Source organism: Ambystoma mexicanum, chromosome 8 (genome assembly GCF_040938575.1).
Source record: "Ambystoma mexicanum isolate Mex_15411 chromosome 8, UKY_AmexF1_1, whole genome shotgun sequence".
Taxonomy (NCBI): Eukaryota; Metazoa; Chordata; class Amphibia; order Caudata; family Ambystomatidae; genus Ambystoma; species Ambystoma mexicanum.
Genome location: NC_090929.1, coordinates 749800376 through 749827931, shown reverse-complemented (window position 1 = coordinate 749827931; position 27556 = coordinate 749800376). Strand labels below are relative to the sequence as shown.

The window sequence follows — 27556 nt, the reverse complement described above, 5'->3', positions numbered from 1 at the left end:
CCTGTACTGGAACAGTAAAGCCAAGGCCGGAGCAAAGTTTGCAACCACAGTCATCAAATATATAGATGACCTGTGAGCAGAGTACGACAACCCAACCTTCTTCATTTGTGGAGACCTAAACATAGACTGCCACAAAATATTGAAAACCAAAGACTTGCTATAGCAAAATATTCATAAAAACTCCAGGATACAGATATGGCTAAAAGAAATGAAAATGAGAAATTTGCATATGGCAAAAGGTAATGTAGAAGGTGACCGACAAGGAGCCATCACTTGGACATCCTTCAACGCCAAAGCAACTTTAGACTACTTCTTCGTAGACAAATCTACATATGCTAAAATCACATCACTAAAGATCATAGAAACAACTAAAAGTGATCACAAACCTCTAATCCTAGCGTGCACTAGAGATAAAAATAACAAATGTGACAACAATGACCTGCAAGTGTGGCCACACAAGATCAATGTAAATCAAGGTCTAAATCGATTGAGACTAACAGATAATAACCTTCCCCAACTAACTACTGAAATCAAAAAATTGCAAGAGGAGAACAACAACAAGGTGGAATACGAAACATGCCTAATGCTGTTTCGAGAAACCAAGTGTCCATAACAAATAAAGCCAGAATTAAAAGGCTACATTGTTTCGACAAAACTTTGAACACAAAGAAAAAACAACTAGCCAAGGACTTACGAACAATAAAAAAGGAAAACAAGTCAAAAATCGAGAAAAACGAATTGGGCAAAAAATTGAAGGCATGATATCGTCAGTGGGTAAAAACATATAGAGCGACCCTGTATCAGCAGGATTCGGAGGAGATGCTAAGGGCGCTAGAAACCAAAAATGCAACCTTCTTCTGGACCCTGATAAATAAAGAACAAAATGCACAAAGCCTCAATCAACTGAACCCAATTACTTTAAACATATTTACAAACAAAACCCCAATACCAAATCTTCATGGTCACAAAAAGAGCAAGAGCATTGCTGGGCTATTAAATTCAGTAAAACTGAAATAATGACTCTGATCAAAAAAAGCAGCACAACTCGAGCGCCGGGACCAGACGGATTAACGAATCATCTATTAAAACAAGCGCCGGAATAATGGGCTGAGATGTGCAACACCTTGTTTGAACGAATAAACTCAAACAAACAGATCCCCAATTCATGGAAGCGAGCAGTGGTTATACCCATCTTTAAAAGAAGAGATCGATCTCTACCTGCAAATTATCATCCAATATCATTACTGGACCTCTTGGGCAAATTATATGCAGGCATCCTGCTCAAAAGATTGAAAGAGTGGATCAAAGCCAGCAATAACCATGACCAAAGACAAGCCGACTTTGTTGAAAAAGTGGATTGTGGACTAAATGTACTTATCTTAAACCTGTTGAAAATACAGACTTTAAAGGAAAAGAAAACATTATTCCTGGCATGCATTGACATGGCCATGGCTTTCGACAGAGTCGATAGACAAATGCTATGGGAAAAACTTGAGACAAAAGGCTGCCCGCAAGAACTTTTAGCGGCCATTAGCAGCTTACACACCGACACAACATTGCAGGTGCGATTAAATCAAGCTGGGTTATTAAGCAAAGCTATTCACATCACAAGGGGCCTAAAGCAAGGGTGCCCCCTGGCATCGATCTTATACAACTTCTTCATCCTTGAAATAAAATACAAAATGGAACCTGAAAGATCATGCTCGCCACGTCTAGGAGGAACAGCAATAGGCCACCTACTATACGCAGATGATCTAATCCTGCTTGACACTACCCCAATTGGCCTACAACGTCAGCTAGATGCTCTAAAAAAACTGGCGAATGAAAATAACCAAAAAATAAATGCAGCAAAATCTGAAATTGTTATCATCAAAAACCCACTAACAAATATCAGAAAACCCTTTAAATGGTGTCTTGACAATCAACCGATCCCTGTCAACAAAAGCACAAAATATTTGGGTGCTATAATCAGCAGCGACTGGGGAGATAAACCCTGGATTCAGCACCTAGAGTCAAAGATGACTCAATTAACAGCACAAGCACTAATCCTGAAAAGGCGTTACGGTAAATGTTCCATTAAAGCACTTGTGGATTTTTACAACCTCAAAATAGTGCCTGCAGTTACATACGCAGGCGACACTGGCTTAAGGATCCCTTGGCAAACATGGGACAAGCTTGAGGGAAAATTCTGGCGCCGAATTCTAACACTACCAAATAGTGTATCGATCGGCGTGATACGCCATGAATTAGGACTATACTCAATCCATGCGCAAATCATTTGGAAAACGTTAACTACGTTTCGAAAAATAGAGCTCATCGATTGTCCACCACAATATGAAATCTTAAAAAAGGAGAATGAAAAATTACCCTCATGGATCTTGACAGCGTGGAGACATAAGTGTAATGAACTCAGAAGCCAAATAAGCACAAGCCAAGAGACCTTACGGACCCACCCACAGCGGGTCAAAATTCTAATCCTGTCAATAGACTGGTCACAATCAGAAGCTACGCGGGCAGCCTCACGTGGGCACACTCTAACGAAAACACTAATTAATAACCCCAAGATCCTGCCCAAATACTTGGCAAAAAGTGCCAGCCCGAAGTACAGAGATTTGATCTTGCGCTTCAGATTGAACATCTTGAGAACAAAACAAAATCTCAAAAAATATGGCTTGGTGAACGATAACATCTGTCGATTGTTTGATGCACTGCGAAAAGCTAGAGGCTGAAAGAGCAAATATTCGGAGCAAAGCTCTACCAACATCCTGTGGTCTGGACTCTGACTTATGGTGGGAAGCTCTGTATGTAAACCCCAATCAAAAAGTAGCTAAAGTTCTGGGAATATTTTTAGAAATAATGCTGACCAAATTGACAACATCACACGATGAAGGAAAACATGATCCTATGTCACCGAATAGCCAAGCAACCTAATGCCCGGGACAGAATGTCCACCACCACTAGAGACATGACACATGGAGGAGAATTTGTTGCTTGGCTTATCAAGGAAGGTGCAAAAAGAACATTCTTAAAGAATAAGCAAAAAGTTTGTATTTTTATATACTAAATGCTTAATAAAAAAATAAAAAAAATAAAAAATTAAAACACATTGTGGTCAAATCGGTGCAGTGTGGCTGTATATTTGTAATCTAATTGTTTAGCTTTGTGGAACTTTAAGCAGAGGCTCCACAACCTGACACATCCACCCGCAGCCAGCCCCCTACAATATCATGTGCATCACATTTTACAAGCGCTGGGCTTCCAGTTCTCTTCTGCTTCTAGGTCCCTTTACTTCTATTTAATTGAGTAATGCATTAAAATCAGGATGTCATTTTTGGCTCTCCTTTTGCAAACTATTTTTGTCTCCTTTAATTTTTACTGGATTTTTGTTTTTTTGAACTGTCTTTATGATGTCAAAAGGACTTCTAATGAAGTCCCCTATTCATTTTTGGCCTACTGCAAATGTTGTTGGATGATACGAATTGGGGTAAGCCCTGCTTGGTCAATTTCCTATTGTAAAAGCTGCTAAACTGGTACTAAATTAATTTGCTCTATCTGGCCCTCATGTGGTTGTAGAAGATTATTATATGGTTTTTCATAATAGATTGAAGGACGGTATCAAGGATGGGAATATAGGTTTTGGAGTTGGGGTTGTAAAGTAAAAAACATTTCTTTAATACAGCGTTAACACATAAAACTTGTCAGTAAATATGTTTTTATTTTGTGATATGTAAATAACAAGGTTGTCTCTATAAGTGACCATGTCACTGTAAACGTGGCTGCGATGGAACAGCTTTAGCATGAATAGGGCAAAATCGGTTCTTTCAACAAAATTGAACGCATTATTCCATATTTTCTGTTTCACTTTAGTGCCCAACATTGGAAGTTATCTGTCATGTTGAATGTGCCGTGAAAACAAATATTCTCCCTTTGAAGGTGTGTCTTTTTGAAAGAAATCATGCTGGAAAATTGCGTTGCTGTTTCCTGAATGCAGAGAAAGGCTTTCTGTTGTTTGCCTCTCTACTTTTGAAGTCAGAATGTTTGGAAGGCAGTCAATATCATTAGGTATTGACTGCATTTCGAGCATTCTGATTGGCTTAGCGAAGGTAAATAATGACCTCCGTGTACTAACTAGAATTACAGTGAAAGATCTGCTTCTTTTTGCCGTTGGTCAGCAATACTCAATTGTTGTTAACAAGCTTCACATTCAGCATAATTATTACCTATTACATATTATTTAGCCAAATGAGGATTGAGGCTTCTTTTTTCATGGTGTTTGGGCACTCCAAATTTTATATAATTCCAATTTGGCTAAATTACTGGAACAAATTGTTTACTCTCAGGTTTCTAGCTTTATTTCTGTACAATCACTTCTCCCCTCCCATCAATCTGGTTTCCAGGTTTCCCACTCCACTGAGACTACTCTTCTTGCTGTGTCTGACACTCTTCTCTCTGCTCGCTACTCAAAATGTTCATCTCTCCTTGTTCTTCTTGACTTATCGACTGCGGTTGAAATGGTTTACCACTCTATTCTTCTCTGTCATTGGTGTTTCCGCTCCTCTGTCCTCGAATGCTTTAGTTCTTAGCTTTCTCTCCACTCTCAATCAGGCTCCTGGGGTGGACTCTACCCCTTACCCTCTATCTTTCTCATGGTGTTCCCCAAAGCTCAGTTTTGGCGCCCCTTTTCTTTCAATGCCAGTCATCTTGCTTCCATCATCTCCTTTGGTCTTTACTATCATCTTTATGCAGATGACACAGCTTCTTCTCTCCTTTGCTTCATTCTCTGACTCTATTCACTCCACTGTTTCTAACTTTATGCTTTCCATCCAGTCTTGGATTTCTTCTCACTACCTTTATCTTAACCTGTGTTAAAGTGATTGTCTTTCCTGCCATTACTATTTCCCCCTATTCCCCTCTTATATATCTTTTTTTCCCCATGTTCACTTCCAATCTCTGCCTCAGCCTGCAATCCGGGAGTCATCTTTGATACTTTTAATTCCTTCACTGCTCATATTACTTGTATTTCAAAATCTTGCCTCTTTTAGATTTTTAATATCTGTAAGGCCTGTCACTTTCTTACTTTCGAGGCTACTAAGCTCCTCATCTCTTCTCTTGTCTTTTCTTGACTTTTCAACTCTACTTCCTGGTCTTTCTGCCTCTCAACTTTCCCACCTCCGTTCAATTTATCATACTTCCATTTGAGTACTGTACGTCCCCGTTACCCATGATTCTATTTATGCAGCCTTGCAGCATCTTCAATGGCTTTCTTAGGAGGCTCGTCTTCTCTTTAATTTTCTTTGTGTTGTTTTCAAATCTCTACATGGTCTTGCTTCTCCTTATCTTTCTTCCCTTATTTCCTTCTATATTACTGCCCGCTTTCTCTTCTCTCAATCCCTTTTTCTTCTGTCTTGCCTTCCCTGTGCCTGGTCCCATTTCTGTCCCTTCTCGTTGCTAACCCCCAAACAATTGATCACTCTCCCTCGCCCACTTTGTTCTATTTCTTCTCTTCCTCTCTTCAAAGCTCAGTTTAAGGCTCATTTTCTTTCTTCTCCTTAAATTCCTTGCACCACGTATTACATTTTACTGTACCAATATTGTTCTTTGTACAGTGCTTAATTGTTAGGGTCTTTAAAAATAAAAATACAAAATAAAATACAAATACGAATACAATTGTAATGCTCTCTTTATTTTTCAGTCCACGTGGGACTCTATTTTTTCTGCCAATTAGAATTATTTTGTAATAATTTGTTTGGATGATATTTTGATTTTTGTATGTCTGCTCAATCCAGCAAGGGGATCATATGAGCCAGGTTTTGGTGCGATTATAGGATAATTAGTTCACTGTCAAACTGGTGAAGTGAGAGTTTGGGAAGGAGTCGGTTGAATATCTGACTTTCATTCATCAGCCAACTAAGAAGGTATTAGCTCTGGTTTAGTGGCTCAATGCTGTTTGCACAATTACATTTGCAGCAGTGACAATACATTTGAACTGTTGCTAATCTCATTGCACATTTGCAATCATCATTTGTGTATGGTCAAATGAACGTAATACAATTCAACCTATTGTTGGGATTTGCCAATTTTTATAGATAATGCATCAAGAGTTAGTCTCATGTTGCCGCTGAGAGTTCTTCGTTGCTTAAGAAGCAATTTCACACAGGCTTTTCGAAGGGACTATCTTTGACTCCTCCCTTTCCTTCGCCCTCAACCCTCCCGCCCCCTCCACTGTAGCTAGGAATCTCAGAGTCATTTTCGACTCCTCCCTTTCCTTCATCCATCATATTCAGGACATTGTCAAGAAGTCCCACTTTCAGCTGTTCTTTCTCAAAGGGCCTCTACCCTTCCTCACCTTTCCCCAGAGACTCAATGTTACCCATGCTCTGGTTCTCTCCAGGCTAGACTACTGCTATAGCCTCCTCCTCAATCTTCCTTCCTCCACCCTGCGGCCCCTCCAGCTTACCCAGAATAGGGCAGTGAGACTTATCCTTGCCCTGGCGCCCAGGCACTGCATCTCTCCTGCCCTACAGAGCCTTCACTGGCTCCCAGTCTCAGCAGGGATTAAATTCAAATCCCTCTGTATCATACACAAAGCTATCTGGGGTAGGGGACCACTCTGTCTTCAACGCTTCCTGACCTAATACTCTCCTTCTAGGCTCCTTCATTCCTCCGGCACCAACTCCCTGCATGTTAAGCACTTTGCCAAACAGAGAGCTAGTGGGCGATCACTTTCCTCGGCTGACTCCCTCCTGTGGAACAGCCTTGAGCTCCCTCTGCGTCTTGAGCAAGACCTCCTTAAATTCAGAAAAAGCCTCAAGACCTTTCTCTTTGCATCCTCCTTCTCCTCCTCTCTTCCCTGCTAATCCCACAGCAGTGTGACTGATGTGCAGGGCCCTTATGTGTCCTCAGGGCCTTGTAACCCCCCCCCCCACAATTCCCATCTCAGCCGCTGTCTTTCCTTCTACTGCACTTACTTGGCTCTCCCACTCATTGGTGGTTGCACTTACATCAACACTTACACCCTGAGCACTTCTCCATGAGCATCAAAGCACCTTATCCTTCACCCTTCTCCCACTCTGCACTTGCACATTCTGAACACTCACAAGGCATAGTAGGTTTGTCTCCCTCTTCCCTCAATTCTCAGTATGTGTTTGTACTATTAATGCAATTATTTTTCATCCTTGCTGTAATTCATTGTCTACCTCCCCTGTCCCCACTCTGTTACCCCGGTGGGTGCTTTGAAACAGTGTTTCTAATTGTATAAGCACCAATAAATAAATAAAGAATTATATGTTTTAGAGCATAATAGAACGTTTGCATGAAGGCATGTTTTAGGAAACCCTAATACGTCTAAACCTTGTGTTGTAGAGAAAGACACCTCAGTCAAAGATGTGATGCAGTCTTGTTGCGCGCTTGGGAGAGCAATCATAAGGCACATTTTATTGCTTTACATTCTGTCACACTTACTGGTTGTAAAATGAATTCCTCAGTAAAAGAAAGGCAATTGTTGGCAATGAAAGAGGCCTGCTTTCCTTTAGAGAGCTGCGGGGAGCATATATATATTTGTAGATATTTCCATCAGTACCAAACCTGATGGGCATATTTATTCCACAAAGCATGATTTTCCATATTTGCTGTAACCTAGCAATCTGTAGACTGTTGCCTTGGTAAGGCAGTATACTGAGTTAGGGCACAGAGAGGGTCTACTTTCTTTTTACTCTTGGCTATTAGGTGGTGCTAAAGCGCCACCTATAAGTTAAAAGTATTGCATTGGAGTACAGCCATTCCACCCACTTCCTGCCCCTCCCCGCCCAAAGCACACATCCCTGAGATATCTTTGAGCTAGGTTTATCAATCCTTATCATCAAGCTTTGTGCTTAAAGTGCCTGCCAGTGTTTATTTAAAGCAGGCATCTGAGAGTTAATGACTTCATTGGAGCTGGAGGTCTGCCTTTAGCCACTTAATGTATACGCACTATACATTTCCTTCACTGAAGTTTTGTTAAAAACATGTATTGACAAAGTCAACAGTGTTAGCTTGTGTTTGAGTATTAGGCATTTGCCAGGCACTGCTTTTATATGCCCAGGTATTATTACCATTTTGCAGTTGCTACCATCAATGGCCGTTAATACAACTATGGCAGTGCATGACAAGTGCCTTTTCCATGCCTACACAAAAGCCAAACGGTTGGCATTGCCAATGCTTGTTTCTTTTTGTCTGATCAGATTGTGAGTTTAACAGTTACTTTTCCATTGAGGTAAAATGGTTTTGCCGGCTCTGCAGAGAGGAATTATTGTCATTGCACTTCGCTGTGAAATAGCCCATTTTTGAGAACCTAGTAATGGGGCCGAGGAAATACTACCTGCGAGTCTGCTGATGGGAGGCAAAAACCTACCTGCTGCAGCAAGCCAATAAGAGACCCTCTTGAGCAAACAGAAAAACTACAGGTATTGCCCAGTAAAGCAGAGAAGAGAACCCCAGAGGAGAGGAGGTGTACAAAAAACGCTCAGATGTCATCCCACTGGCCAAGAGGCTTTACAAGGCCACAGTAAATATACCGATAAACCCAAAGAGGAAGACCACTTTGATACAGCACTATCAAGACCAAGATTCAGGAATTGTGTTGTGGCACTATACACATGCTGAGACTGTCAGTGCCCTGATGTACATTGGCCCTGTGGTAGACATTCTATAGAAGTTTACCCCACTTCATTCTTATCCTGAGACTGGTGAAGAGGGGATTTGAATCTTTGGATCTTCAAGCCAGGAAGAATAAGCTAGGCTTAAGAAAGAACAGTGTGAGATTGCTACTACTGATGTTAGGGTTTGTCTCGCGTGATTCCCAAACACACGAATCCTTTTAGCTTATTAGAGACTCAGTTGTTAAGCCCCTGGAGATATCCTATCCAAGAAGGCACTTTGATTTGGTTCCCCTTGTTCTATACTCCTTTTTAGAAATAAAAGTGTGTATCGCGCATCCTTCCTAGTAAGGGTGTTCTGTTCCTCCCTCCTTGTGACTCAGGGTAATACCTTTCTTTTGCTTACTGGAAGTTGGAAACTGCCTTTTGTATCTTTGGATTGCAAACAGTCCTTAGTGTGATTGAGTCTTGTTTGGATTTAAATGGTACCCAGTCAATTTATCGAAAGCATTACAGAGTGGGACATTTCACCGTGCATTACAATGCCGAAAAACACAGAAAACATTAAATAAATATATAAAGGGTAGTGGGGTAAGGGGTTAAAATGGGTGGGTCGGGATGGGGTTGGGTGGCGTTATAAGGGTGGAAAATCAGTGGGCCTGGGTTGGGAACCCCCTAATTTGACGGAAATTAAATGTACCACTCTATAATGTCCGTCAGTAAAATCACATATAATCATTTAAATGTGCCAGCTGGTGGTGCAATGATAAAGTGTCCAACGTTTGTGTATCATAGGGAAACTGGTTTAACAGAGGGTTCTGTGAGAAACCAAAGGGTGTCTCACCTACTAGTCCCCGGGAATCTCTCTCTCAGGTGCCTAGGGCACAGCCATCGCCTTTGGATCCAGACCCTGGGGTGGACCAGTGCGGGAGGATCACCTGGGTGAGTGGTCTTCAGGGAGTGGGGGTGAGGCTGAGAGTAGAGAGGCTAACCCTTACATATTTCATTGGACATGTCCCGCTAATCAGGTCAGGCAAAGTCAGGCACTTGACTTTAATCATATACATCTGATACCCATTAGTTCTCCCCATAAAGATAAAAGGCGCAACATGAGACACACTCTGAGAAAGGTGGAACATGAGAAGGAGCAGATCTTCTGGGGTGAAGGCGAACCTACTAGAGCAGGATGATCGATCGAGGGTCTAGAGCAAAGGGTAGAGAAACCCTGAAGTTCCCTGCAGGAGGTTGCTGCCTCCGAGAAGCCATGAAGGAGGCGCGGAGAAAGCCAAATCGCAGACAAGAATAAACCTACATTGTGTTTCAAGGACGCCAGCGACCCTCCCCTGTGAACAACAGAGTTGGGGAGGCAGGTCTAAGCCTGTGGTATTAACCTTGACTCGAACACGCACAACCAGTGAGTTAGTGAAAGACATGAAAGGCCGGTTTGTGTCAAGGAAAGATTGAAGCTGCAACAGTGTATCTCACAAGTGAAGGTTGCGCACAAAACAAAACCTAAACAAATTCTAATAATGTACAATGATGTATGTTTTATTGTTTTTCTGGTAGCAATTACACCTACAGCATTTGCTCTTAATTTTAGCATTTCCTTAATTTTAATCTTTTTAAAAATAATTGTATAATACAGCCTAACGTAAAGGCTTTTTATAAAATCCAACTAACTTACAAGAAAAAATGTATAATTGTAGCCCAAGCAATCCCAAGTACTCCCGTCAGACCCATATTACATCCAGTAACCCGTTTGCAGGTAGTGTTACTCTCGGATACACTCCGATAGAACAATTTGAATCATTTGCTGTTACACATCACTTAATGCATTTAGCAGAGATTAATCCTGGACACCAAAAGTATATGACAGCCTGCTATTAATCATGTATGTGCCCAGTCCTCTTCACCTCTCTGACATTTGCCCTGGTGTGCATGATGGGCCAGTGTATATGATATCCTAGTGTGTGATATCCTTTCACATGCTACTGCTGCGTGCTCAACACAGGCTTGGGGTGCCAAGGTGATATGGAGTCATTTTGTAACCTGGAAACCGCCCATTGCTTGAGGTCTGGAGTCCTATGGCCTTTTGTCTCTTGCAAAGGTGTGGATTCACACCATTTGAATGAGCGATTTCTGTTTACACGGTATGCAAGGCAGGTTGAACCTGATTAGCACGGTGGCAGGCTAATGGCTGTTAATGCATACTGTATCAATGTGTGAGGCCACACAATGCCTTTGTCAATGTATCTCAAGTGCATCCTGAGTGATACCAGCACCCATGATGTGACCCTTACAGCCAAAGAACACTTCACAGTGACCTTATTGTGTCCAGGGCAAGCCAGGTGAGCAATGTTTTTTTTAAAATCCTTGTTAATTAAAGAACGACACAATCTTATGTTATGCCCAGTAATGTCACTCGAGTATGACCTCCAGACATGCAAAGATGTCTCCAGTTCTGTGATCACATATGTTCTGGGGTGCTGGCTATTAACAGCCTTTTAATCAGGTTTATGTACTGTACAGTAAGTTGCACACAGCGGTAATGTTCATCGTTTGTTTTGTCCACAGTACTGTGTCTCCCCCGGCCATCTAGACATCACATGGTGTAAGGCAGTAATTTAAGGTTTTGCCCCTGTGAATCTATGCATGGCTGTTCTTTCTATGTTGCATAATTATAATGCCTGCCTCATTGTCATTTGATGTGCCCGTTTTCTGATTTCCCAACTCCCTGTGATTCACACTCGGTATGAGATGCTATGTCCTTATTCTGCAGCAGTGCGAACTGTAGACTGACAGGAAGTGTATAACCTTTCTGTTAAGTGTTCAGCACGGTGTAGTTCTTTTGCGTGACACAGCATTGTTCAGGGGATAGGGGTCTGACTGCATTGTAATCTGCTTTTAGTTGTGAGAGCGATTTGTATTATACAATCTTTGGCTTGCCAAAGGATTAGACTAAAACTCCCATCTGCCTTAGCCAGCATGGTCAATGAGATGGGGTCATGGGAGTGGCAGTGCACTATATCTCGAGAGCAACAGGTTGTAAACACATGCCCTGATTTGTCTTGCTGGTGACCGGGGGCTCAGCCCTAGGTAATTCTGTGGCCCATAGGTCACCCAGATGTTAGCCTCTCTCCTCCCCTCCCAGTACTGGAGATCCAATACAGAATCTTTTTGTACTTTATTTGAAGATATTGATTCAGCTGGATTACAAAAATAAATACATAAATGGATGTTTAATTGATTCAACAGTCATCACGCTTAGTCGAGAAGCGTTTTGGGGTTTGCCAGGGAGAGTTTTTGGAGGTACAAAGACTGTTTTTGTTGGCCCAAGGTGGATGATGAAGAGGCTTGCCCCAACTGACAGGAGAAAAGGAAGCAGCAGAGGTGCTGAAACAGGTGAATGGGGATGCAAGGATGGCCATGGAGCCATTCCCAAAAATGTATGTATATTATGTTTAATGTGCTTGCTGTGATCCCGCGTGAATCTTGTTTGGGCAAAAGACAAACACGTGGTCTTCAGATAAAGAGGCAGGGATGTCTGACCCATCAAAGTTGACTCTTTTATGTCATTCTTGGTACTGCTCAACTGAGAAATGTTGAACAGAATGTGGGTCATCTGCCCCAGGGGAATGTTTGTAGATGCTGAGAATTCCCTGCTCATTCCTGGACAGTGGCTTGCAAAGGCTAATCAGAAAGGATACACGTGTGCTATTCTTCCTTGGAACCGTGAGACAGGGGTGAGGGACCCAAGTTACCATGTGGAGGAATCCACGCACGTGATTGTTGTTACTGGGTTGCTGCTATCCAGTACACAGAGGTGGGGTGGTGTGGTGGAAGTTGTCACGGGTGATGTTCTCAGGGTGATAGGTGTCATGTTGGCTGTTAGGGTGCATAGAGAGGAGAAACAGTCAGGTTGGTTGGGCAGGGAATTGAGAGGATGATGGAGTCATTGGTCTGCATGGGACAGCAGTCTGAAGTGTACTCCCAGTGACATGTGAGTGTGCAGAAGTGCAAGAGATGGAATGCAGAGGTACATACTAGGATAGCATGTACCTCTGCATTCCATAATGCAGAGGGAAATACATAGGCACTTCATGCTAGGATTGTTGTTATATTATAAATCAGTAATTAATAGGTACCCTTTGTGGCTGGACCTGTGCAGGAAGTTCCCCAGGCTCCCTTATCACAGTCATTCCTAACCAAAGCACATTGTTGGTTGAGAGACGCAAATGCAGCTTCTGACTGCATAGCTTGGAGAAACACCTTTTAGCAGGGTATGGGGAACGCCCTACAGTTCCTGGACTGAAAGTTCTTCTTCTTCATCTGAAGGACATTCTTGTACTTTCTGAAAATCATCTCTAACACCAAAATCACAGGCAGATTCTGGTGTCTGCGCCTTTATCCATTCCATGGTGTTGTCCGCTGGCTTCTTGTCTATTTCATCCACCTCTGCTTCATCACTGATATCCTAGCCTGGTTGGCAGGTTGGTTTGGTCACTAAGCGTTCCCCCACCCTATGGTGTTGGCAAGTGGGATTGCCTCTTCCCAAAATTATACTCAGCATGTGTACGGTCAACAGAGATGTTAGTGCTAAATAAAAGAAACATACAGCATGTTCATGTCGTGGGTCCCTCATAAATGGGAAGAAAAAAGAGACACCTTATTCAGTATCCAACTCTTGCAATGAAAATTGAAAATGAACGAAACACACTTGGAGGAAGGCCTTTAGAGAGAGGAACACACAACCTAGTATTGTACCCTTATTCATTATCAAACCATTGGGATGACAATACAGAAATGGAGGATGTAATAGTTCACAATAGGGGAAGAGACATGACAGAGACACACTGTATCATACATTGAAGTGCAGCAACTTTCCCTTGGCCGTGAAGTGTACTCTGTCTTTCACTGCAGATGGTGAGATTGTCTTGGCCTTTGGGAGCACAATCTACTTCGCTTGCTGAAATCTCTTCCATTTTACATCCTATATCAGCAAAGGTGAGCTTTTTGCGTGGCATGGTCAGTCTCTTTTTGTTGAACTTGGCCTCCATTTAAAGTTGGGTGCCAGCAGATCGGGTTGGCTTGTGGCAAATGCAGTGTTCAGAAATGATCCATCAGTAAAGGTCCACTTGTCAATCTCTCCCTTGATTTTAAGCACTGCACTGTACATGGTCAAGTCAACAACATTTCTAGTATGGAAATTCCTAACCTGTTTCTATTTGAAGTGCTGCCAAGCTACAGTATGGGGTCATCTTGAAGTAATCACAGTGCACCCCCGAAAGAAGACATTTCAGTGTACATGGCTACAAAAGAGTGCAGAGTAACACTAATGGACCACAAACTGCAGGTTTTAACAATGTGTCTGGTGTGAGAGCCTTCCCTGATACCAGACTCACTGCAGAAAGCTGTACTTTTAGGTGAGAAGTGGGTTTAAAGAGGCTCGTGATGTCATCTGCCCATCTGGTGGGGAAGTGAGTCATGGAGAATGGCAGATAATTTCTGTGTATGAGATGCCTTTACAACTACCTGTACACCCTCTAAGTGGTAAGAGCCCCATTAAAAAAAATGGGAATCAAAATGTTACACCTGGTGGGGCCAAAGCTCACAAAAATATCTCTGTATTTAGCCCTGCATTGCAGTATTTACTAAGCCCTGTAGCCTGTTACGTTAATGGTATGCTCTTTGCAATGCAGGTGATACAGTGGTGTCTATAACTCAGAAACCTACAGGATATTGTGTGAACAGTACACACAATGGTCATGCTCCTCTTGCTTCAATAGAAAATCTTTTGTCTCAGCAAGTGGCGCCTTGGGAATTCATTTCTTGCTTTCGGGGACGCCACTTCACCAAAATGCCAGGGGTAGCAGAAGTGACATCACATGACCCTTGACTCCCCTCGATGACATCACAGGAAGTGATGTTATTTGACCCTGCCCCAAGTCACCTACAGAAAGTGATGTCACTTGACCCCCACCACAAAATTGCATCACAGGAAGTTGTGGCACACAGCTGTGCATCATTCGACATCACAGGAAGGGGCATCACATAGCATCATCCCTCAGCACACTAGAAACATATGATTACAATGTCAACATACTCCCACTGCAGATTTAGTAATCAATCAGGAGTTGAATGCTATTAAAATGCAGCTTTGTGCATGTTGTTTCATATGACACCACTGATGCAAGAAATAGCTTCAACAGTAGAGAAACAGATATGTGTGGAACTTTAACTTCTTAAAGTATCTGTATATGAACGCCCACACAACACACATTCGACAATGTCAATCCAAAGCATAGTAGCCGTTGCAAGTGGTATACTTGTGGTGTTCACATGGGATCTGATGATTGATAGATACTGTGCGCTATCCTTCAACTGGGGATGCTTCAGGTAATGTGCAATCTGTCTGAGCTATTCTGGTGTCTTGTATAGTTCATATATAGTATGATCAATAATCCATACTTTTTTGCTGAATTGGTGATTTGGGATGGTGACCTATGATGGTTCTGATTGGTTGAATGTCTAATATGCCCAACTCCTTCCATGCCACAGAGAGGATGTTATGAACAGTACTCCTTAGCCAATGCTCCAAAGGTAACTTACAAAAGCTTTGAGAGTTAGTAAAGGCTTTAGAAGCCAGGAAATTCTCCTGGATTTATTTTCTTCGGTGTCATGTTCATGGGCATCGTAAACATTCTAGCAACATAATCATGTTTCTGTTCTTCTAGGATTCCCCTAGAGGCAGGTTATCCTTCCACACCTCTCCTCCCATCCCTTGGTCACATGTTGTCTTTTTTGCACTTCCCTCCCCTTGTACATCATATTTCACAATCCCTGCCAGCCCTCATGCCCACAAGTGTGTGAAAATAGGGCATGTTGAGTAGGCCTTCTGGGATTCAAACCGCTGACCTCACACCTCTTTGGTGGTCACTTTTGTTAAATCTCTTGTGATACAAAGCATTGCAAATAAGTTGAAAGCAGCAGCATAGAGCTTGTGATTGCTGCATTTAGTTGTACCCTGAGACGCACGTAAACAATGTCTGGATTTGAGAGGATACATTTTATTCCTCAGTATATCAATGAAAATGATGAGCTCAGATATTAACCGATCATATATGAAACATTGCAATATTGTTAAAAGACCTGTAGTTAATGCCAATGCCTTTGCAGTAGCATAATTTACTCTTAATGAAGAAATGTATTTTTTAACTGATCTGCCATAAGAGCTGGGCAATCCAAACACAATTTTGCGGACACTCAGAACTTCTACCCATTGCCCGCCGTAATAATGCCTCAGGGTTTGCACCCACTGCAGATCATTCATGCCTCTCCTGAGTGGGGCTTGGAAGTGGTGCAGCATTGGTTGCATGCTGTCTGCCCCTTTCATCCACGCCATGCTGTCTGTGTGGCTGAGCTGCACCAAAAGCATTAGCGAGGGTGAAACTGAAATGCTGATTTGGAGGAGGACAGGGCCCCCATAATGGTATACAGTCAGTTGCTACACCCTCTCCATGTTAGAGCCCTTTGGTGGGTCCCTGGAACTGTTCAGTCCCCATATAAAACAGTATTGTTAGGGTTGTGCAGTGGGTGTGCACTACCTACTTGGTTACAAATATGCAAAGGCCCTGATTGCCTATGTGCATGGTCCCAACCGTAATATCAAAGAGTGACTCCTGCAGCTAAAATTGAAGAATTTGACCAGTAGGTGCTTTGAAAAAGCCCTGCTAGGCCGTTGGATCCAACAGTCCATTGGCCATAGGGGCTGCGAACCACCCTACACCGAAGAATGTTGACCCTGGAGGCGGCATATGGGAGTGCTACATCGCCTGCATGGTAATGGCCCCTTTAAGAATTGTAAACGCCCAATCAATACTGCAGGAACCCTCTGATGGGAAGCTGCTAGCAACACAGGCAAACAGGGTGAAGCCAGGCACACTAGCAAAAACCAAGATGGCCACCCCTCCTCTTAAAGCCTATGTTCCAATGAGGTCCAGCCATAAGCACAGCCAGGAAGGAAGTTGGTAGGACCAATCAAAAAGGAGCCATCCCCTGAAACCACAGCTACAGCCTGTTACTCTGGAAGTCAGCCCATGGGAGGGGTTAAGACTGTATAAAAAGGAGCTCCCAACCCTGCTGGACCGTAGGTTGTTGGAGTAATAGAAGGATGTTGTATTGAGAGAGTTGGAGGGTGCTAGGAGGAAGGAATGCAGTGACTGGAAAATGAGCTTTGAAGAGCTGAGTGTGGTGGTGGAGGAAGAGTGAGGTGCTACAGGAGGAGAATCTCTTGGAGAGGAATGTTAAATCAAGGATGAATTGGGGAGAGCTATTGGGGGATGTTTGGAGGAATCAGAGAAAGGAGATTGGCGTTTGTTTGGAGAAGGTGGTGAAACGAGAAAAGCTTAAGGAAGAAGGCAGAGTTCAGGAGTTGGAGTATTAGGTGGCAGAGGTGAAACATCACGGGGTAGAAGGAGGAGAGCTACAGGAAGTAGGTGGCGTTCAGGAGACCTACAAAGTATATCAGGTGGCATAGTTCGAAGGGGAGGTTAAGGAAGGAGGTGAAGTTAAGGAGAGGAGGACACGTATAAGGAGGCAGAGGTGAAACATCAGGATGGGAATTGGGGGAAAGGAGAGAGGTTCAGGAAAGAATCAGAGTTACAGAGCAGGCGGTTTATCTGGAAGAGGAGGAAAAAAGTGAAGCGAGGAAAGGAGGAGGTAATGCTAAGGAGGAGCCCATGGAGGTAGACCTGGGATCAAGGGAGAAACCCATAATCTGAACGGGTAGAACCAATGGTGAATGTAAGATCGAGCATGTGGTGTGGCATCAAGGAGGATAGGCCTGGTCTAAAAGTAGCAAAGGACAGGGAGTCTGAGGTTATGGAACACCAAACCCACCCTGCCCTTACAAAGACTACCAAGCCCCCCACTGGCCGTTGTTGGGCTTTCTACAAATATGTGGCTTTTCTTTGGTGGATGAGGAACCCAATGTATCAGAATCTGTGGAGAACTGTTATGTGAGTGTGACTGAATAAATCTCTAAAGACTCATTGAAGAAGAGCCCTGGTGTCCTTGCCTTCTGTGGATCCCACCTGGCTTTATCATGTTAGTGCTCTTCTGATAATAAGGCCCATGGTATTGAATTGTCTGGATGTGGATGACATAAATTAACTCAAGTATTTAGATTATTAAGCTACAGACATTCAACTCTGATTGTCATGATGTTAAATAAGGCAGGGGATGCAGTGCATGGTCAAAACCTTCCTCAGCGACTTGCATAGTCCTCATAAAGTAAATTCATGTTGGATTTATCCCATGCATGTGAATAAACAAACACTTCAAGATTCAATGTGCAATTCATAAGATCTTCAATTTTTATCAAATGTTTGAAATGTTCATGGCCACATACTTTGAATGGATTTACTTGTGCTTACTTTTAATCCTCCCGTTGACAACTTCTATTTTCTTCTTCTGATGTCTTGGAAATGTTGACTTTGGCGCTCATTGCATACATCGTATTTTTTTATGGTTTAGATTCTGGCTGTGAATCTTACACAGACACCGAAGCTGAAGCTGAGGAGAACCTATTTTACTCAAAGGAAATCAAATCAATCCAAGAACCTTCAGCTGTGGAGAGCCCGCCAAGTAATTTATTGACAGTGTTGCCTGGAAGGATTCACTGCGGGGTATGTTCATTATTTACTACAGCATTTTTGTAAAATACCTGTAAGCACTACAATAATTGCTTTGGCCCATCCACAATAGAAGAAAAATCACATGACCTATGGCTCGGATGACATCCCATAAAGTAACATAGACAACACATGACCTTTAACCTCAGATACATCAAATGCATTGACTATATGGATGGGAATGGTAAATTTAGCAAAATATTGTAATGCTATTACTGTAATAAAATAAAAAGGTCCATAAACATGTATCATTGTTAAAGATTCCTCTAAAACTGCTTCCACAGATAGCACCAATATCTATTGGTCTAGGCCAAGGTGACCAGAAGAGGTTAATTAAAGGAAATTGCTTAGGGACAAATGTGCGTATCCACTTATCACAAAACTCACACTTAGAGGGCTTATTAGTGCTAGAGTGTTAATATTTAAAGGCCCTGCAGACGATAAAAAGTCAAAGCAAGTCTTTGTCCCAGTGCAGTCCTTTTCTTCCTCAGCTGATAAAAAGTCAAAACAAGTCTGTCACAGTGCTGTCTTTTTATTCCACTCTGGATTTTCACTGAAGCCAATATAATCACATCCAGAGTTGAAATTCTTGTAGCCTTGCATCCTTCTTCTGAAACGAATAGGGATTGATTAGATTACCGGAAGGAGTTTTTGTGCTGGAGAGGATTTTGCGAAGATTACACCGCCTTTGGCCAGGCAAGAGTTTATTTTTTGCAACGTGGGATATGGAGCAGGGCTTGAGGTTGCAGGTGCCAGTGGCTCAAACTCGTGTCAGTCTCGAGTCAGCCTCATGGCCCAAGCCTTGCATGGTTAGCCCACTTCTACTTACTACAATCATTGTAATCTGAAACTAAGTGGAAATGTTTTTTTAATGTATTGACACTCATTTATTTCCTTATATAATAAATCTGTATGTTTGCTAAATATTTGTATAAATCAAGTCAGGCTTCATTACGAAGTTGGTGGTAGGCTGCCACTAGCACCGGCAGCCTATCGGCAACCTCGGCTTACCGTTTCCACTGCACGATATCCCGGTATTACCAGGATATTACAGGTAGTAGCGGAACGATAAGTTCCCATTCCTATGGAACATTGAAGCACCCATACCGTTGTTAACAGTGCTGGTGCTTCAGTGATTTATCTGTCTGTAGGAGGCCTGAATTACCCACCGTTGTTAACAGTGCTGGTGCTTCAGTGATTTATTTGTCTGTAGGAGGCCTGAATTACCCGCAGGTCAGGCCTGCCGGTAGTTCACAGCCACTACTGGCAAACACAGGGTGAGCCGCTCTGGAAAAAGTGCTGGTAATTCACGACCGGCTCACTTGTAATGAAGCCTAATGTCTTTGCTTGTACTCCAATGAGAAAATTCATGTTTTCAGTTCTAGTACTTCTCACTGTTCTAATTATATTCACTTACAAGTGATTTATAAGGCAAACATTGTGGAATAGGAGTGCTTCACAGGGCCTATGCAAAGAGACTAAAAGGAAGTTGGTGTGGATAGAAAGGGTAGGAAGACAAAGAGGGAGTAAACAGGAGTAGGAATAGAGCACAAGTAACCATCACATTGAAATAAACTGTCAAACGTTGACCAAAGCCGTTCTGTACCAAAGGAATGAGGCAAGCCATGTGAGTGCCTATTCTCGGATATCCGTGGAATGCTGAAGGGATGCGTAGAAGAATGGTATGGTCCACCGTATCAAAGCAGTGGATAGGTCTAGTCAGATCTACACTGTGGTGTTACTATTACCGAGTGCTTTAGGGATTCTCCCTTCCATGTGCAGGAGGACGGATTCCGTGGCCTAGATGGACTGAACCTTGATTGGTATTCTTGAATCTATACGTTTTCCCAACTGTTTTCAGTTACTATTTCGTCCAAATTATGCTGAAGAAAGGGATCTGGATATGGGGCAAGTAGCTAGTTGAAACTGTGGGCTCTGTATTTATGTTCCTGACAATGTGAAATGATAGCCGTGTTTAAAGGCTCTGGTAGCAATCGAGTGCCTAGGCCCCAGGCACTCAGTAAAGCCTTTGTTAGCGGCTGTTCTGAACTTTTGTTTGCTTTGTAAATAACTGCCAGGTGTGGGAAGCAGGTCTCCTTGGAGGATTTTAGAAAGCTGTTCACCTCTTCTAGCGGGTTGACAGGGGGAATGTAGGGGCTCTATGTGATTATCACGAGAAAAAAATACTGAAACCAAAAATACAGATTTTCTTTTTTTTCTTTTTGCACATTTCCACTGAATTATATGCAGGGGGAGACCTCCCGCAGCCCTTGTATTGCCCATACATTATATATGTATGCTTAGAAACCTCTGGGTGTTTAAGCGCGTTATAAATACGCAACTAAGACAAAAAAACTATTACGCAACTAAAAAACAAACAATTCCTGTAACAGCGCCTCGATGCCCGCGGGCTGTGTGAGCGCTTTAAAAATGCAAATAAATAAATAAATATTACCCTAACCCACCCCCCACATATAATTGCACAGAAATGCGCAGTTAAATATTCGTCATTTTCGGGCTTTGCATTTTTTTCTGCAAAATGATGGGGTGATACCGAATTTGGTAAGCTTTCGCCTCAGTGTTTGTGAAGAGAACATGTTGTTGGCTGGTAGTGCTGGCCTGCTAAACTTTGTGTACACCCTGAATACATCCTTGGTGTTTTAAGGCGTTTCACAGTGTTATAATACAATCGTTCTCCTCTTTCTTTTAAAAATGGATGGCCTCAAGCTTGTATTGTACAACCCATTTGTCATATGCAGAGTTTGTTTTGCACTTGAGTATTCTGCCCTGCTTTGTTATTATCTGCTTTCAGGATTAGTGCCTTATTTGAATCATATTCCTGACGCCGAATCCTTTACAATTTGGAATTTAACTTATTAAAGAGCATCATATAACATGATGGGATCAACAAAGCAGACAGACCAGGCTCCAGGTCTTTTCAAGTGTTTTATCTGGGTAATGGTCCTCTCCACTGCCTCTCTGAGCCTACCATGCACTTTCTGCAGAGCCCTTATTCGTCCTCCCACCTCTAAAGCAGCCTAAAACCAGCCAGGCCTGCTGACAAATTTCTAATCTGGTTAGCTTGTGGATTCCCTCCTCTCTCCCCCTCCCCGAACGTCTCTCATACTTCAAGCACTCCTTGATCTGATAATAACTGGCCAGTCTTGTGAACATGTTATCATAGCTGGCAACCTTAACATCATGTGCATAAAGAAATCCTCCAAAACTCTTTCCATCATAGCGAAACATTGGAATGCACGGGTGAAAGAACGCCAATTGTATATGCTCAATGGAAGCATCTCTGGTGACATTCCCCGAGCCAATACTTGGAGTTGAAGGTGTCAAACAGCGTTGATCGATTACATCTTTGTGGATCGACGCTTATTTGACCTTGTATCTCAATTTCAGTTGACAGTCCAACCGCTTGTGATCATGAACTTCTATCTGTTTCTTGGAGATGGCATCACTCCCGCCGTTCTTCTCTCCCATCTGTGCTCCATGGCATGACCCTTAATAACGAGAGCAATAGATTCCGTTGGACAGCTGCCACACTGAATACATTTGATAAAATTCTAAACCAGTCTGAAAGCAGCTTGAGAGCGGTCTCTAAACTGGAAGTAGATTCCTATGTTACCATCATGCAGATCTTTAAAAACAGAACCTCTGGGTCTTCTTATAATAAGAGAGACTACGTACATAGTTACGACTCTGCTGTAGCAAACAGGAAAGCCGCCTATCGTGCGGATGAAAGGAAAGCTCTTACCGTCCCCAAAACCTGCAGAATAGCCAAATTAATATCTCTAAGGTGCCAATAAAAAAACTGGTTAAAGGCTAGGAAAGCTCTCACTTATAAACAAGATGTTGACATATGATGTTAGCTATAGCAACAAAAGATTCGGCTCAGATATGGAGTCTGCTAAATTTAGTACAAGGATTCTCACAATCAATTATCCAAATAAACACAGTCCCTGAGGAAGTGTGGCTGAGATTCTACAAGTCCCTCTATGCCGTCGTCCCTCTATTGGACTATGTCTTTGACTGTACCAAGTCCTTCCCTGATAATCTCTATCTAGACATAGCTGACATATTGTACCATACATCTAAATTGAGCACCTCTAGGGCCCCGGCCCCGATAACCATATGCTCAAAGAACACCCCTTAGCATGGGCCAAAATCTTAATATTGATTTTAAAACAGGTTGTCAGAACCCAACAACAACCATCCTCATGGAGAAAGTCTATAGTGATCCCTATATATAAAAAGGTGACCGTGAGGATCCAGGCAACTATAGGCCGATCACCTTGCTCGATGTCCCCGGGAAAAATGATTTGCCAAACTCATTTTAAGAGAGTTTAACCAGTGGCTTGATAAAACAAAGCTTCAAGATTCCAATCAGATAGGCTTCATGTCGGGGCTCGGCACAGAGATCAACCTTCACACTCTTCATGTAATAAAACTACAAGAACAACAAAACAGACAACCAGTTTATACAGCGTTTATTAATTTTCAGACTGCGTTCGATTCCGTGTGTAGGGAAAAACTCATGGGAAAACTTTTGAATGCTAAATGTCCGGATCACTTATTATTTTGGATTCATCAATTGCACTCGAAGACAACAATTCAAGTAAGGCTATCCCTTGAGGGTAATCTTTCAGAACCTATAAAAACATTCACAGGACTAAAGCAGGGGTGCTCATTAGCATCTACGCTTTTCAATTTTTTTGTTGTGGACATGCAACATGATTTTGCCCAAATTGTTTCTGATTTTCCTAAGTTGGGGGGGCATGCAGGCCCCTGGCTTTTCAACGGCGACGACCTTGTGCTGCTGGCAAAGACTTGCAGCGGGCTGCGTGCGTTCCTTTCTCAATTGGACAAATACGTCACTAACAACCATTTGAACATCAATCAGTCCAAATGCAAAATCATGATTACTGGCGAGAAGTGGAAAAAGATCTCTAATACCGCATCTTGGCTGCTCCAAAATATCCAACTACCGGAGGTCCAGAAATATAAATATTTAGGCCTCACCATCAGTAATCATGTGTCCGACAAACCGTACCATCTAGATATAGGGCCTCATTACACAGTAGGCGGTAAGGGTTTACCGGTACCGGTATTTTACCGGTACCGGTAAATCCTTACCGCCCTACTACGAGGTCCCTTTGCGGGTTGGGGAATTTAACACCTGCTTTTTGCAAAGAGACCAGGGTGCTAATTACGGTACCGCAATTTGCGGTACCGTAATTAGCCCCTTCCCCATTCCCATTATGCCCTATGGGGCAAAAATGGGAATGGGGAAGGGCAATGGAGGAAGGAGGAATTACCGCCTTCACAACCTTGGAATGGGGCGGTAATTCCCCTTTCCTCCAAGGCGGTACCGGTAAATTACTGGCATGAACCATGGCGCTAATAGCGCCATGGTTTACCGCCTACCGTGTAATGAGGCCCATAAAGTGCAAATTAAAAACAATTATCTCTCAAGCTTGTATTATTCAAACTTGATATGGAAAATGTTCAGTTCTTCTAGCTATTACTTTTTATAATCAAAAAGCTGCACCAATATTAACATACAGAGCCGAAACTAGAACTTGGCAATCTCAACTATATTGGCAAAAACTTGAGGGCTTATATTGGAGATCAGTCTTATCTCTTGCTCAATCTACACTGATGCCCATTATACAACATGAATTTGGAATTGTCTCTCCCTATGCAATCTATATGAGGAAATTATGTTCACTGTATAGAAAATATCTCATATCGAGTAAAGAACTGTACCTTAAGAATATCCTGGAAAAATATTTCATAACAAACAACCATAAAATAACACACATTTGGAGAAGCAAAATCCAGGATGCCTTAAAAAAGGACAGAATATCAGATATTCTACTAATCTCTGACCCAATCAGGGCAAACAATGATGGCTGGGAGGCTGGATAAGAATGAGAGAAAAGTGTTGTAAACTCCGCCTTTTTGTTGATCATGCTTTTATGTCAAAGAAATTACACACGCCTAAATCCTACATAATAAAATTCCCAGATGACAAAATAAAAAATCTCTTTATGAGGTTTAGGATGAATCTCTGGCCGACCAACAATGTACTATACACAAGGAAACTCATTGTTAGTAATAAATACAGATTTTGTATTGGAGCATCTCAGCCTGACACCCTAAAACATCTGTTTGTTCTATGCCCTGCATTATGTGAATTAAGGTTTTAAATGTTTTATTCCATATTTAAAGACTACTGTACCATAAATGCTGAGAATCTGTGGCGAGCACTTCTCGATGCGCAAAAGTCCATGATGAATATAGCGATGGTTACATTTTTGCAATGTCTTAAGATGCCTGAGAGACTGTTAGAATATTCGGACAGCAAAAGCTAATAACAACAATTTGAAAGATGTTGTGATGATAGATCTCTCTGTTCTGAAAGATATTATTGCTTTTATTGTTTTTTATTGCTTCTAATATGAGTTCCCTTTTATATTTCGTCATATCCTCAATATATGAATTTATTGTACATAGTGTTTGCAAGTTATTTCTTATGACCCCTTTTCTTTTTTCTTTTCTCCTTTTGCTCTACATCATACATCAAAAATGTTATGAATGTGGTTTTAACTTTTATATGATTGAATTCAGCTAGAACAAATACAATTACAAAAAATATATATACCTAACACACCCTGGACACCTACACCTCCAACCTTCTGGCCTTCTCCTCCACAACAAACGTTAAGCTCTAATATTCTTGACCAACCTTGCATTTTTGTACAGACACCTTCTCTCTCTCTCTTCACACCCCTCTTTTGAACTACTGTTAGTCCCTTCAGACTGACGGCAAACTTCTTCTTCTCGAGATTCTGATCTTCTCAAAGGGCTTTATTACTTGCCCTTCTATTTCTTCCTCATTGTTGCTTCTCGTTAACTAGCTATCCCATACTGCCCTCAAACTCCTCTTCTAGGGTCCACTATTCTCCCCCTAGTACTCTTCCAACGCCTCTTCTAAATGTCTACAAAATTTCTTAAACCAATCCTCAACTTCTCCTCAGGTTCTCCTCATGTTCTACACCATTCCCTTAACAAACTCCTCCGACTTCTCCTCCAAATCTCTGCCAAACTCCTCCCCTAACTCTTCAAACGCTTTCTCGAGTTATTCACAAAATGTCTCTCTGCTGACTTCAAAATTATTTTCAAACTCTCCACCAACCTAAGCCTCACTACTAATACCACTACCCTCTAATCTAACTGACACCATAACTTCCTACAGTAATAGTTTCCACCTTAACACTGTAACACTGTTCCTACCTCTCTCTCTTTTAACAATACTCTCCTCCTTAACTCTTGCCAAACTCTCTACTCCTTTGTTTCTCTAGGTGTACTCCCTGTTGTCATGTGCTCCTGATCTCTCCAAACTACTTAACTCTCCAGCCAATTCCAAACTCCAACCAGTAGAAACCTTTTAATAGTAATATAGTCCCCTGGGTTGAACTTTGGACAACAGTCTGTACCTTGTAGTAGAAGGGCTAAGAGCCCTGTCATTGGCTAGTGCTTCTAGCCTTATTTCGGCCGGATTGAGGCAGAGGTGGCTTGCCTAAACCTATATCAGGCCTGGTGGCCATTTTGGATTTCCTGAGTGAGTTAGCAGGATCTGGGACATTTATGTGTAGAAGGAATATGTGTGTGCCTGTAGCTGTACAGTTAAGTACAGTTAAATACAATTGGTTGGGTAATCCTATTTCCCTGTCTCCTAGGGTGTGTGTGTATTTTGTGGTGAGTTGATGGGTTCATAGACTTAGCAAGCGGCTATGGGGATACATCTCTGGACCAAGAAAGGTCTGCAAAATCCACAGCAAGTGGGTTTATGGACCTCCGATAATACGTGGAGCGGGCAAACCCCATCATGGGGTCCAGGGCCATTAGGAAAGGGGCATTAAGTTGGAGGCCTATGGAGGGTGCTAGGAAATCCTACTCAAACCTCCCCAGGGCCTATCAGCCACTGACCTTGGGCAGTACCTTGTCCCCTAAGTCACTTTCCCGGTTGTCCCCAGAGTCAGGCAGGTGACTTTATCACAAAGAGATTCTCCAGTCTCACTTTTGCTCTGCAACTTCTCACCAAAACTCAGAAAAAGATAGCACGCACTGCACGTCTGATGCCCTTCAAACACTACCTTGCTTGGACAATGCTTGAAGGATTTACAGGTATTTATAACTTGAAACCAAAAATGAAGCACATGTAGTCCCCATATTCTTGCAAGACTTCAGGCCTAATACTTGTTCTTGTGGAATTTTAGGTGGAACTGCTGCAGGCAATTCCTAACTATATACACTGCACCATTAAGTGCTGTCAATATCAGCACTGAATGCCTCGTGCTCCCATTTATCATTAAACATGGCGTTTGCATCATTTGAGCACCAGCCACCAATGTCCTTGAAAGGCTTACAGCATTTACCCTACATATTCCATTTCATCTATCCACAAATTTCCCATAGAGCTGGCTGCACACAAAGAGTTAGTATTAGTGTACAGTACCCTAATTTCGGTAACGACCACCAGTTAATATTCCTATTCTATTCTGATCATAAGACTAAAAGGGAGCGCCTTGCCATTCTATCATTATATCGAGTCTAAGGCAAACAATGGCAAATCCAGAGTTGTTTATATTTATTGTGAACGTTTATGTGCTGCCAACTACTTACATACTTAGCACGGTATGTACTTCCTTTCCCAGGTAATGTCCCATGCGCCCAAATACTGAAATCATTGGCAGGCATTGCTATAAAATGCCTAGGCACTTTTACCAAATGCCAGGTTTTAGTATCAAATGCAAGCTTACACCCATCATTTGGAAGACATTGGGCATGGTTGCCTGATGGAAGGGACAGTTTTACCACGCTCCCCATTACACGTTTGGAGGGAAATACCTCCAACAGTTTTCCAATGGAATACTGCAGAGTTATTATGAGTTGGATTTTTAAAATGGAAATCCACCAATTCTTATCTCCACCCAGAAGTGGAGGTTAAAATTGCAAGTGGCTCCAACCGGTTTTAAACTTTGTTCACCTTACAGAAAGGAAGCACAAGCATTTCCTTCCAATACAGGATCACGTCTTTTTTATGGGTATGTGAAAACATGGCCGTCTGTTAATCCCAACCCTCTCACCACCTTAGATAGTAATGCATATAAGTGACAGAATTGTGCCTTTTGTGCATTATAACAATAGTAGTATGAA

At 42.3% G+C, this 27556-nt stretch overlaps 1 protein-coding gene across 3 annotated transcripts in view; it reads left to right on the top strand.

Annotated features, from left to right (window-relative positions):
* PIK3AP1 (phosphoinositide-3-kinase adaptor protein 1) overlaps positions 1-27556 on the top strand; it is a 1287206-nt gene that overhangs the window by 418657 nt on the left and 840993 nt on the right. For all 3 annotated transcript variants that reach the window (XR_011268600.1, XM_069610572.1, XM_069610573.1), the window contains exon 3: positions 18168-18319. Coding sequence is in view for 2 of the 3 variants with exons in the window: in XM_069610572.1 (XP_069466673.1) it covers positions 18168-18319 (152 nt within the window). In the remaining variant the exon portion in view is untranslated. The remainder of the gene's footprint in view (positions 1-18167; positions 18320-27556) is intronic.